At 37.5% G+C, this 13,972-nt stretch overlaps 1 protein-coding gene across 5 annotated transcripts in view; it reads right to left on the reverse strand.

The window, feature by feature from the left end:
* Positions 1-13,972, reverse strand: part of GPHRA (golgi pH regulator A) — a 50,621-nt gene that overhangs the window by 25,899 nt on the left and 10,750 nt on the right. For 4 of the 5 annotated variants that reach the window (XM_007459366.1, XM_007459369.1, XM_007459367.1 and 1 more), the window contains 4 exons: positions 11,188-11,247; positions 9,644-9,747; positions 3,481-3,587; positions 2,185-2,286 (listed from right to left, as the gene is read on the reverse strand). In XM_007459366.1, the coding sequence (XP_007459428.1) occupies positions 2,185-2,286; positions 3,481-3,587; positions 9,644-9,747; positions 11,188-11,247 (373 nt within the window). Of the gene's footprint in view, positions 1-2,184; positions 2,287-3,480; positions 3,588-9,643; positions 9,769-11,187; positions 11,248-13,972 lie in introns of all 5 variants that reach the window. The other variant, XM_007459370.1, reaches the window with a different exon arrangement.

Here is a 13,972-nt window from a genome sequence, read left to right on the forward strand (position 1 = left end):
TCTTGAGCTCATCTACCACCTTGGAGAACCAAAACCTTTTTTTTCATTCACTGATTCAATAAATATGTATTAAACACTTATTATGTGCTAGGTTCCATGCTAGGCAATAAGGATACAAAGATAAATAGGATGTAGTTTCTGACCTCAGGGAGCTCACAGGTTAATGAGGAAGTTGGATAAGGAAACAAGTAATCATAAGTTTTAAAGGTGTTATAAGTACACTGAGGCAGGAGCAATCAATATCTCCTAATGATGGCCAGGAAAGTTTTCTTAGAGGAACTGACAAGAGTTGAATACTGAAAGAATAAATAGGTATTTTCCAGGTAGACAAGATGTGAAGCATTGTCCAGGCTGATAGAACAGCTCTAGAAACGTCAAGTAATTTGGTAGGACTGGAGGACAGATAGAGAGAGAGAGCAGCGTCAGGACTTGGAAAGTCTTGTATGACATGATAAGAGTTTGAATGTTTTTGGTATGCTGGTGCTTCTTAACTTTTGGGGACTTATTTAATGTTATGTGAAATTTCAAAATCGCTATTTTTGTTTTTTAAATATAGTTATTTATGATGTTGCACATGCTTTTAAAAACTGCACGTTTCCTCTGACACTCCTGCAGGAGAGTCTTATAACCTCTCTCCCCCAAATCCCTGCTCTAGGTAGAGTAGACACGGAAGGACACATGGGAGGCACGGCAGATTCAAGACACTGGTTCATTAAACATTCATTCCAATGCCTTTCTAGCACGTCTTCTTGTACTATAGAATCTGGAAAGCCAAAAGCTCTTTCCCAGATTTCCTTGAAGCTAAGGTTCTGAATGTTACCTAGGTTGCATCATATTCACTTGCGCATGTATGACCTCAAATACAGAAGTAAATAATGTGGGAGTGGTGACAACACTTGGGACCTGGAGCAGCTGAAGCAGTTTCTAATGTCTGGTCCCTGATCATATGTCCTGAGTGGCAGGTGACAACTTTTATGGTTTTTAACTCCCTAATACACTGTAATAAATCACTTTCTGCTTTAAACTAGTTAGAGTAGAATCTGTTTTCTGCTATAAGAACCTTGATAGATACAGCAGGATAGTGAAATGAAAAGATGTTATTTTTTTAAAAAAAAGCTTCAGTATATGAATGTTCCAGTATATTTATTACAGGTAGGCTCTAACCTATTTTTTTTTATCTTTATAGGAAATTTAATTGTTTTTTTTTGTTTTCTTTTGTTTTTTGTTTTATTTTTTTGGCTATGTTGGGTCTTCATTGCTGCGCACAGGCTTTCTCTAGTTGCGGCGAGCGGGGGCTACTCTTCTCTGCAGTGCACGGGGTTCTCATTGCAGTGGCTTCTCTTGTTGTGGAGCACAGGCTCTAGGCACGGGGGCTACGTAGTTGCAGCTCGCAGGCTCTAGAGCACAGGCTCAGTAGTTGTGGCCCATGGGCTTAGTTGCTCCACAGCATGTGGGATCTTCCTGGACCATAGATCGAACCTGTGTCGCCTGCATTGGCAGGCGGATTCTTAACCACTGCGTCACCAGGGAAGTCCTATTTTATATATATATTTTTGGAGTAGTATTTATTTCTGGAGTAGTTCTAGAAGAACTTCTTAGGTGAGGGATTTTTGTTCATTGTTTTTAGCACAGAAATTAGGGCTATGTCCATGACCTGTTCTTGTATGTAAGATGAACTTTTTTGTATGAGGAGAGACACTGACTCCTAAAAAGCTTTTCGTCTACTAATTGCTTTTTATGTCATTGCTCTTTGCCAAAATACATACATTCCCTAAACATGATCTTTATTAACACTTAAACAGGGGTCATTTCTTCTGGGTCACAGACCCCTTTAGGAATCTCATAAAAGCTTATGGATCCCTCACTTCCAAATACACATACAAATGCATTCCCATAATTCTGCATAAAATATTAGGAAGTTAAAGTTAAGGATACCTTTCTCTACCCATTACTCCCTTAAAGTTCATTCACTAACCTAAAGTCAAAACTCCTGCTCTAAAATGATAGAAATCTGTTCCCAAAGCAGCATTTGATACCTCCTAGGATGAAAGAAAAATTCAGTTCAAAACCAGACTTTTTTAGAGAAATAACTTGCTATGTTTCCCATAGTCAGTAGTTTTAAAAAATTGAATTTTTTCAAATTATAAACAACACTTTCCCTCTCCCCACCACATATACACTCACCATGTTTTGGGCTGAGAATGGGAAATGGATCTCCTAGTTTCCAGAAGAAATACATAAAGGTCAACCATAAGAGACAGGAAAAAAGCAGTCGCTGTTTATGCACTAAGAAAGAGGAGATAAGGTGAAATAGATATATGTTAAACAGCTTTCTCTACATAAGTTTATGGGATCATTCTAATTAATATTTGGTTGGCTTGCTCACTTGGCAAATGAATGATGGAACAATATAAGTTTTAGAAATTGTTTTCTAAACCTCTTACCATCATAAGAGAAATTTGGCTGAAATAAGATGTGGGTTGACTTAGGGGAGACATTTCTTTTTTTTTAAGAATGCAAGAATTCTTGGGTTTCCCTGGTGGTTCAGTGGTTAAGAATCTGCCTGCCAATGCAGGAGACAAGGGCTTGAGCCCTGGTCCAGGAAGATCCCACATGCTGTGAAGCAACTAAGCCTGTGCGCCACAACTACTGAGCCTGTGCTCTAGAGCCCGTGAGCCACAACTACTGAGCCTGTGCTCTAGAGCCCGTGAGCCACAACTACTGAGCCCTTGTGCTGCAACTACTGAAGCCCGCGCGCCCTGGAGTCTGTGCTCTGCAACGAGAAGCCACCAAAATGAGAAGCCCCTGCACCGCAACAAAGAGTAAGCCCTCTCTCCCCACAACTAGAGAAAGCCTGTGTGCAGCAACGAAGATCCAATGCAGCCAAAAATAAATAAATTAATAAATTAAAGAAAAAGAATGCAAGAAGTCTTTTAAAATGACAGTTAAAGGGGGCGAAAAGGTCATTTTCTGATAAAGTACTAATTACAATTCCCAGTACAAATCAGAAAGTACAAATAGTACCCTGCATTGGAAAAATGAAAGGAAAGATATTATAGTAGAAACAAATAAAGCTGTGGCAGGACAAATAACCTAATCATTCATTCAGTATTTATTTTGTACCAATCTTTTTTTTTTTTTTTGCGGTACGTGGGCCTCTCCCTGTTGTGGCCTCTCCCATTGTGGAGCACAGGCTCCAGATGCGCAGGCTCAGCGGCCATGGCTCATGGGCCTAGCCGCTCCGCGGCATGTGGGATCTTTCCGGACCAGGGCATGAACCCATGTCCCCTGCATCGGCAGGCGGACTCTCAACCACTGTGCCACGAGGGAAGCCCCTTGTACCAATCTTTTAAAGATGCTGTGTATGAGGTGCCCTCAAACAACAGTAGCTACTGAAAGAAATATAGAAATGAAGCTCTCTACACCCTCAATCCCTAAGAATACTCATCTTATGTGCTGACACGAGGGTAAAATACTCACATAGTCGGATGTTGCTCACAATAAAATAGCCAATGTAAAAAGGCACCATGAAAACCAGGATCAACAGAATTACACACAGGTTCATTTTCCAGTGAAAATAACGGGAGCTGAAACAAATGTCAAAGAATATCACTAGGAGGGGAAGAGGGCAGCTACTTTTACTCTCTTTAGTCTTCCAAAGGATCTCTCACTCTTTGAACTCAATACTGAATATATCCCATCTAATTAGTCAACTAGGTTGTTACTATCTGCTCATTTATAGAGATTAAAAAATACAAAGTTCTGAAAGGTATATATGGCCATCTTAACCTCCTAAGAATTTTACTTATTAAATTGAGAATGTTAATGCTCTAGTCATATTCATAGACAATGTATAATAACATTTATCAATATATATTATTGGTAGAATGACTTGTTTCACTTACCACTGGGAGTCCTATTTCAATATGAGTTAAAAGAAAATAAATGTTAATATGTGTTATAAAGACACATAAATACTTCTTCTGTACTCTCAGTATAAACATCTGATTTGCATGACCACTTTTACTACTGCTTATAAAATATATTTTACTTATTGATTAAAACATTTTAGGGCTTTTTCTTTTTATAACAATTTATTGAGACATAATTCACATGTTTAAAGTGTACAATATAATGGTTTTTAGTATAGTCACATCATTGTGCAACCATCACTACAATCAATTTTAGAACATTTTTCTCACTCCATGATGAAACCCAGTACCCATTAGCAATCACTCCCCTTTCCTTTCAACCTCCCTAGCCCTAGGAAACCACCAATACATTCTCTGTCTCTATGGACTTACATATTCTGGACATCTCATGTATGTGGAATCATGTAATATGTGATCTTTTGTGACTGACTTCTTTAACTTAGCATAATGTTTTCAAGGTTCAACAATGTGTAGCATCTATCGATACTTCATTCCTTTTTATGGCTGAATAATATTCATACCATTGTATGAATATACCACATTTTGTTTATCCATTCATTAGTTGGTGAACATTTGGGTTGTTCTACTTTTTAGCTATTATAAATAGCAATGCTATAAATATTCATATAGGAGTTTTTTGTGTAGACATGTTTTAATTTCTCTTTAGGTATCTACCAGGGAGTGGAATTGCTGGGTCATATAATAACTCTATATTTAATTTTTTGAAGACTGCCATTATTTTGCAAAGTGGCTGTATCATTTACCTTTTACCCATAGCAAATGAGGGTTCCAATTTCTCCACAGCCTTGTCAACACTTGTTATTGTCTTTTTGATTATAGCCATCCTAGTGGGTGTCAAGTGGTATTACACTGTGGTTTTGATTTGCATTTCCCTGATGGCTAAAGATGTTGAGCATCTTTTCATGTGCTTATTGTCCATTTGCATATTTTATTTGGAGAAATGCCTATTCAGATCCTTGGTCCATTTTTGTTTTGTTTTGTTTGTTTTGTTTTTTGGGGGTTTTTTTTTGCGGTACGCGGGCCTCTCACTGCTGTGGCCTCTCCCGTTGCGGAGCACAGGCTCCGGACACGCAGGCTCAGCAGCCATGGCTCATGGGCCCAGCCGCTCCGCGGCATGTGGGATCTTCCCAGACCGGGGCATGAGCCCGTGTCCCCTGCATCGGCAGGCAGACTCTCAACCACTGCACCACCAGGGAAGCCCTCTTGGTCCATTTCTTAATTGTGATATTTGTCTTTTTATTATTGAGTTGTAAGAGTTCTTTATATATTCTAGATTGAAGTCCCATAGCAGATTCATGATTTACAAAAATTTTCTCCAATTTGTGGGATACCTGTTCACTTTCTCGATGGTGTCAAGTTTATTGATTTTAAACTTACTTAAAACTAGGCCTTGTTTCAAAAAAGGTTAAGTGGTTTATGAGTACATATAAAATACAGGATGATGAAATAAACTATAAGGAAATAAGAAAGGAAGGAAAATCAGTGGCAAAATATAGGTAGAATATCAGGCCAGGCCTGATGGTTATTATGAAAAAGCTCACCATAAAGTTCTAGAAACTTGCTACAAGTGGGTCATAAATTTAGCTTTACGTTTTCTAATAGTCAATGTAAAATAGAAAAATTGATCAGTTACATAAATCATAGTGTATGTAAGAAAAACAAATTATATAAAGTAAGCATAATTATTACTGATTTATTATTACTGAATTATTACCATGATCATATTGAAATTTCTCCAAAGATTTCATAAAGAAGAAAATATGAGGGCAATTAACAATGTTCTTCACAACATCCTTTCAAGAGAAACACTGATGAGTTTCAGAGGGCTATTTCTTCTGCTTACTCCTTAGTGTAGATGGCAGCAATCATAAAATAAAGAGCTATTCAGTAAAGGCTACCCTACAGAGAGCCAATACCATATGGTTCAGATAAACTGACAGCTTTTGCTCATCTGGATTACCCACTTTTGAGCATATAGAGAAACAAACAATATGCACATCCTCCAGGCAATCATACTTAGTATTTCAGCTAAGTTTCTGAAAGATATTGGGAAGCAGTGGGTTTGAAATGACAAGTGTAATCCATATTGCCAATTAAAAGCAAACCATATATTTTAACTGTCATTTGAGCTGAGGGTAAAGTGACATTCTCTTGAGAAAATTAAGGATACCAACAAGGTTACATATTTGAATAGGAGGTTATACCACTTCTGTCTAGAGAGGAGCCAAAAGAATACTCTTGGTCAGGTCCAAGATTTTCCTTTGAAAAGTATTTGAATAGTCAATGCACAGGTAATAATATATGATCACGGTCCATAATTCTGTTACATAGTAGGACCAAATGTTGGTATGAAAAAATAGGTACAACTGAAGACATGTCTCAGCCTACCCAATCCCCCAAAAAAGCACCTAAAGAAGAACCAGATTTTAGCAATGCTACTTCCATACTCTTTAAGATAAGCTATTTGAGGAATATAAATCCAAGTAACTGAGTGAGGTGTCTTACTATATGGGATTGTTAATTATAAATGAGTCAAAAGTTGAGGGACATCAGCTACCAAAATCAACAATTTTGGTTTTAGACTATTTGAGTCATAGTCCTTTCTACACTACTTAGATCACTACTTATGGCCAGCCAGGCACCTGTTTTTATAAATGAAGTTTTACTGGAACACAGTCACACCCAGTTGATTATATATTGCCTTTGGCTGCTTTGGATCTACAATAGCAGGGCTGAGTAGTTGCAATAGAAATGGTGTGGCCCACAAAGCCTAAAATATTTACTATCTGGTTCTTTACAGGAAAGGATGCTGACCTCTGCTTAGATATCAGTAAAACTTCCAGGTTGTGATAATAAACATTTTTCTAGTTTTATTGAGAAATAACTAACATAGACCGTATAAGCTTAAGGTGTCTAGAATGATGGTTTGACTTACACATGCTGTGAAATGATTACAAAAGGTTTAGTTAACATCATTCTCTCATATAGATACAAAAAAAAAATCTCCTTGTGATGAGAACTCTTAGGATTTACTCTCTTAAATTTCCTATATATTACACAGCAGTGTTCTAGAACTTATTTATCTTATAACTGGAAATTTGTACCTTTTGACCACCTTCCTCCAATTCCCCCTCCTCAAACCCCCCGCCTCTCACAACTACCAATCTAATCTCTTTTTCTATGAGTTTGGTGTTCTTATTTTTGTTTTTAGGTTCCACATATAAGTGAAATCATACAGTATTTGTCTTTCTCTGTCTGACTTATTTCACTTAGCATAATGCCTTCAAGGTCCATCCATGTTATCACAAATGGTAGGATTTCTTCATTTTTTATGATTGAATAATATTCCATTGTATATACATTCCATACTTTAGCCATTCATCCTTTGATGGACACTTAGGTTTTTTCCATATCTTTGCTATTGTAAATAATGTTGTTATGAACATGGGGTGCAGATACTCTTTCAAGTCAGTGTTTTCATTTCCTTGGGATATATTTCCAGAAGTGGAATTGCTGGATCATATGGTAGTTCTATTTTCAATTTTTTGAGGAGCCTCCACACTGTTTTCCATGGCGGCTATATCAATTTACAATCCCAGCAGAAGTGCACAAGGGTTCCCTTTTCTCCACATCCACACCACTATTTGTTATCTTTTGTCTTTTTTTTTTAATTTTTTGAAAAATCTATTTATTTATTTATTTATTTTGGCTGTGTTGGGTGTTTGCTGCTGCGTGTGGGCTTTCTCTAGTCGTGGTGAAAGGGGGCTACTCTTCATTGCAGTGCATGGACTTCTCATTGCAGTGGATTCTCTTGTTGCGGAGCATGGGCTCTAGGCACACAGGCTTCAGTAGTTGTGGCGTGCACGCTCAGTAGCTGTGGCTCACAGGCTCTAGAGCTCAGGCTCAGTAGTTGTGGCACACTGGCTTAGTTGCTCCATGGCATGTGGGATCTTCCCGGACCAGGGCTCGAACCCGTGTCCCCTGCATTGGCAGGCGGATTCTTAACCAATGTACCACCAGGGAAGCCCTCTTTTGTCTTTTTGATGTAGCCACTCTAACGGATCTGAGGTGTGGTTTTACTGTTTTCATTGCGGTTTTAATTTGCATCTCCCTAATGACTGGTAATGTTGAGCATTTTTTCATGTACCTGTTGGCCTGTAAATCTTCTTTGGAAAAATGCCTATTCAGGTCCTTTGCCCATTTTTAAATTGGATTATTTGGTTTTTTTGCTATTGAGTTATATGAGTCCTTTATATACTTTGGATATTAACCCCATATCAGACACATGTTTTGCAAATGTTTTTCCCATCCCAAAGGTTGTCTTTTCACCTTGTTGATGGTTCTTTTTGCTGTGCAGAAGCTTTTTAGTTTGATATAGTCCCACCTGTTTGTTTTTGATGTTGTTTGTGCTTTAGATATGATTTCCAAAAAAATTGTTACCAAGACCCATGTCAAATAGTTTTTTTACTATATTTTCTTCTAGGAGTTCCATGGTTTCAGGCCTCACATTTAAGTCTTTAATCCATTTTGAGTTAATTTTTGTGAGTAATGTAAGACAGGGGTCAAGTTTCATTCTATTACATGTGAATATCCAATTTTCCCACCATCATTTATTGAAGAGACTATCTTTTCTCCATTGAGTATTCTTGCCTCCCTTGTCAAATAGTTGACTGTATATGCTTTGATTTATTTCTGGGCTCTTAAATAAAATTTAATAACTAGAATGTCTTGACGGTCATAGGATCTATATCTAGCTCATCCAAGAAAGGTTTAGATTATTAAAGAACAAGTTTAAAAGCAGCCGAGTCAGAACATATTCCTGTTTTCCCATACTACAAGTTCTTAATTTATCTATCAAGAGACCATAATTATCAACTCTGATTCTCAAAAAAGGAATTTGAGAATATAATCTCTCTGTAAGTCTCAAGTATCAGAGGTCTATAATGAGTTATACAGCTTAGCTCAGCATTGATTCCTGACTACAGAGCCAATGCCACTTTATTCTTAAAAGACTTTTCCATGTCGTGATAAAAAAGTACAAGACTCTATATAGAATAGCTGATGTTCTCTACACAAACATTGGCCCCCAAAAAACTCAAGCTTGCAGTTTAACAAGCAAGAAATATTTTGGATAGACTGTTCAATAAACTAAACAGGTCTGTTATTTGGAGGAGGACAGGAGTTGCTTTTAAAAAATGCTTTAAAGAACACTCTAAGTTCAATCAGACTTGAACATGCCTATGAAATCAACAAAATTAACTCGATTAGTAAGAACTGGAGTTCAGTCTTCATAGAAGCCCTTAACTAGCTCTGAGAAATTCCGATCTTTTCAGTAGAGATTTTTCAATCAGCACAACAACGTGAAGGGCTCTTACTGGGATTCAATCAGACAGCAGTCTGAGAAAAATAAAACTTCTCAGAGCGAAGCCTGGGACCTAGGCTCTCACAGCCTCAGTCTCAATTAGTACTTCAGAACTAATGCTCAGACTTGTTTTCCCGCTATTTCATAATCTTTGTCAAGCCAGTTACTAGGTGCCAGGGACCTGTATTTGCTATGATTATTACAGTTACTGAGACTAAACTAACTACGTGGTGGATTTTTTCAGATATGGGATCCCAGTAAATCTTGCACCATAAAGAAAGTAACATAGGTCTCTTTAATAGGAGAGCTAATTAGTACTCTTACTCACCTGCTATTCAATACTCCTAAGATTTCAAAGATGATGAGCTCAAACATGGTGCAAGAAAATGCAAAAGTCACAGAGAAGATCACCTGTACCACATACTGACGCACCTGTTAAAAGTCAAATAGAGACTAAAAGTCATTTCCTTGTGTGAAATATTGAGTTGATAACCTTCTGGTTACAAGTCAGAAAACTTATATTAAGGAAATTCTCAAGTTATTAGAAACAGGGCCATGACAGTAACTTGTCTGGAGCTAAAGAAATAGATGAAAGTAGGTAGTACTTCTAATTCATGGGTCACTATTATCATCCTCCTCCTGTGGATGAAAAATTTAAAGCACAAGAAGATGAAGTGACAGGGTCAGAAGTAGCATTTAGAATTCCTGATGCACACTGACAAAACAAATTACAGATTTATGTATACAGGTTAGTGCTAAAAGGGTTACTTCAACATTCTGCAGACCTTGGACCAGTTTTAGAACCTCCCCTAGGAGGCCTTAAAGTATTGAGCAGAACAGAATCTCTGGAATTCTGGGCTATTTCAGACAATAACTCAAACTCCCTGGGGAAGTTTAATGGAGAACATACTAGAAATGACCCCAGATAGTCCATAACCATTGAGCTTATTACTAAATGAGAAAGATTAATTAGGAAATGTCCAGTGTAGGCTGTTGTCTTTCTGAATTCAAGGCTTAAGATACGAATCGAACCAGCCTTAGAATTTGGTATTAACTTAGGATGTAAGATTGGTAATTAACACTGAAGGCCAGATACCAAATGAATGAGCACATTTATGAGACATTATAAGTTAAATTCTCTCCCAAAGAATAACTATCTGCTATTGGTATATATACTGATGTGACTAAGGTATGATATTTCTTAATCCTGGCTCCTGGGATATACACGACTTGCCTAAAAAAAAAAAAGTCAACTAAGCTTAATTATATTCTCCAATTTAAGAATTATATAGTGGCAAAAACTTCCCATCTTGGGAGTAAACATGATTTTTCTTTTTTTTTTTCTTGACCATCACAGGTCATGGAAGTTCAAGCATAACTCATTTTGTTTTTAATTGAAGTATAGCTGATTTACAATGTTTCATGTGTACAGCTGATTCAGATATATATATATATATATATTTATATATATATACGTTTTCAGATTCCTTTCCATTACAGGTTATTACAAGATACTGACTATAGTTCCCTGTGCTCTACAGTAGGTCCTTGTTGTTTATCTACTTTATATATAGTAGTGTGTATATCTGTTAAAACCAAACTCCCAGTTTACCCCCCGCAACCCCCCACTTTCCCCTTTGGTAACCGTGAGTTTGTTTTCTACATCTGTGAGTCTACTTCTGTTTTGTAAATAAGTTCACTTGTATCATTTTCTTTAGATTTCACATATAAGTGATATCATATGATATTTGTCTTTCTCGAACATGATTTTTCTTTAAAGGAGGTATTTTTTAATGGAGGTATTTTTCTTGTCTCATTTAAAACAATCTAAATTCATATAATATTAGCATAATCAAAATGATCTCTTCTCACCTCATAGTCCTTAAACAGTTGTCGCATGAAAAAAAGCCACCCAAATCCAAAGAAAAGTATCTGGAGGAGAAAGAAGATAGAAGGTCAATATACATAATCTTTTGAGAAATGCCTTCCAGACTATTTTACGATAAAATAGTCAGCTTTTTTTTGTTCAGCTTTCTAAAGCTCATTTGTTTTCCACTGGTAAATACAACTTTCTGTACATACACACACTCTGACACGACTCCTCTTTTCTTCTTATATTGGCTAGGAACTTTACTGAAGAATAACATTTTTTAAAAAAAATTATAGCTGCTTTACAATGGTGTGTTAGTTTCTGGTGTACAGCAAAATGGTTCAGTTATACATATATATACATATTCTTTTTCACATTCTTTTCCATTATGGCTTATTACAGAATATTGAATATGGTTCCCTGTGCTATCCAGTAGGACCTTGTTTTTTATTTTATATATACAATAGTTTGTATCTGTTAATCCCAAACTCCTAATTTATCCCTCCCCCACCCCTTTTCCCCTTTGGTAACCATAAGTTTGTTTTCTATGTCTGTGAGTCTGCTTCTGTTTCATAAAAAAGTTCATTTGCATCATATTTTAGATTCCACATATAAGTGATATCATATGGTATTTGTCTTTCTCTTTCTGACTTACTTCACTTAGTATGATAATATCTAGGCCCATCCACTTTGCTGAAAATGGCATTATTTCAGAAAAAAAATTCTTTTATGCCTTCCCACTGACTTTAGGAGCAAGTGTGAACTTTTGAGCATGGTTTAGCAGACTCCTCCTCCTCTTGCTGTGTCCCTCCTACCCACCAAATTCATATTTTCAGCCACATGGAACTGCTTTTGCTTCTTTAGATACAACATTCTTTCATACCAAGACCTTGGCAGATGTTATCCTCTGATGGGAACTTCTCTCCAGTCCCCTCCCTACTTATCCTACAGATGGTAACTTAATTATTACTACCTCTTGAAGGCCTTCTCTGGTCTCCCAAATACAGGTAACTTGCTCTTTTTATATAATCCTATTCTACCCTGTATTTCCCTTACCAAAGCACTCACCACACAGTTTTTTAATGTCTAATTTAAATACACACTTTTTAAAAAGGCATTAGACTGTAAGTTCTATGAGGATAAGGATCATGTTTGTCTTGTTAATCTTTGTATCTTCAGCATGCAGCACAATGCCTGGCACATAGCAGGCTCTCCATAAATGTTTGCTGAATGGATAAACGGTCCACAGTGAAAGATGTTTTGTTCTTCAGGAACATTCAACCTCAATTTTTTGGTAATAACTTCTAGGTGCTGTGCTAGGTGCTGGGGACAAAAAGATGAGCAAGATAGTTACTACCCTCAAGGAGGTATAGTATAGTGGCGAAGACACTAAATAATCATAATGTGAGACATGCACTTGATGTTGTAAAAGAATATGAAAGAGGGAGACTAAACCAATCTGGCAGGGGGTTAGGACACATTTTTCTGGGGATGATAATACCTTAGATGAAGGAGGATTTAATTTAGGGTTAAAACCTGATATCATGTGCAAATTTGGGGGTTATATGCATTTCTCTAGAGAGAGGTTCCAAGGTATTCACCACACACTCAAAGGTTTCCACCATCCCTAAAATATTAAACAAACAAACAAACACTCTTAAAAGATGAAAAAGAATTAGGCAGGTAAAAGATAGGGGGTAGAAGGACAGGGCTTTCTTTTCAGACAGCAAAGAGCATGAGTAAAGGCACAGAGGTAAGAAATATTGGGTTGGCCCAAAAGTTCGTTCGGGTTTTTCCATAAGATGTTATGTTACGGAAAGACCCGAACGAACTTTTGGGCCAACCCGATAGTATGGTATATACTGGTAACTACACACGGTTTGGTGCTGCTAGAAGATAAAATTCAAAGAAAGAAGTGTTTAAAAGTAAGGCTAAGAGAGGAGGAACAGAGAACTAATGACTGAAAGCCCTGGAGGCCACTGTAAAGAGCTTGGATCATAGTCTGTAGGTGATGAGGAGTTATTTAAGTACAGAGAAGACATGGCTGGGTTTATTTTGTATAGAGCACTATGGTAGCTATTTGAGGGAAACAACACTGTAGAGAAAGAAACATGATAGGAGGTTGTTGCAGCAGTCCTGATGAAAGATGATAAAGGCCTGAATTAAGACATCTGTGGTTAGAGAGGAGGCAACAGATCTGAGTACTCAGAAGGTAAAATCAGCAGGGAGGAATCAAAGGTGACTAGTTTGGGATACAGGATGAAGAGTGAGGCGACCCACTTTACACAAAGACTACTCCAAGAAAACAAAGGTTTGGGAATGAGGGTGGGAGATAGGACTATGATGGATTCACTTTTAGATGTGCTAAGTGCTTGAGGGCAATCCAAATTGACATAAAAGACAGATTAGGAAGGTAGGCCTGAGATGCACCTAAGAGCTGAAACCACCAAAGAATAAGAGATCGCCCAGGAATAGTACGTAGAGTGAAGAAGGCAATATGCCAGGAAGAAAACATTAGAGGGAAGGAATGGGAAGAAGAGACCAGGAGGGAAACAGAGGAGGAATGGTCAGAGAAATAATAGGCACCAGGACACCGTGGTATCCTGAAACCAAGGAAATAGAGTTTAAAGGAGTGTTAAATGAAGCAGAGACGGGCAATAGAACCGGGACTGAAAATGCTCAAAGGACTTGGTAACTTGTAGGTCAATGCTGACCTTTGGTAAACAGTTTGAGTAGTGAGGTGGAGGCAGCAACCAGACTCTAGTGGGCTGGGGATGCCTGCGGGGG

The sequence above is a fragment of the Lipotes vexillifer genome, unplaced genomic scaffold (genome assembly GCF_000442215.2).
Source record: "Lipotes vexillifer unplaced genomic scaffold, Lipotes_vexillifer_v1.1 scaffold773, whole genome shotgun sequence".
Taxonomy (NCBI): domain Eukaryota; kingdom Metazoa; phylum Chordata; class Mammalia; order Artiodactyla; family Lipotidae; genus Lipotes; species Lipotes vexillifer.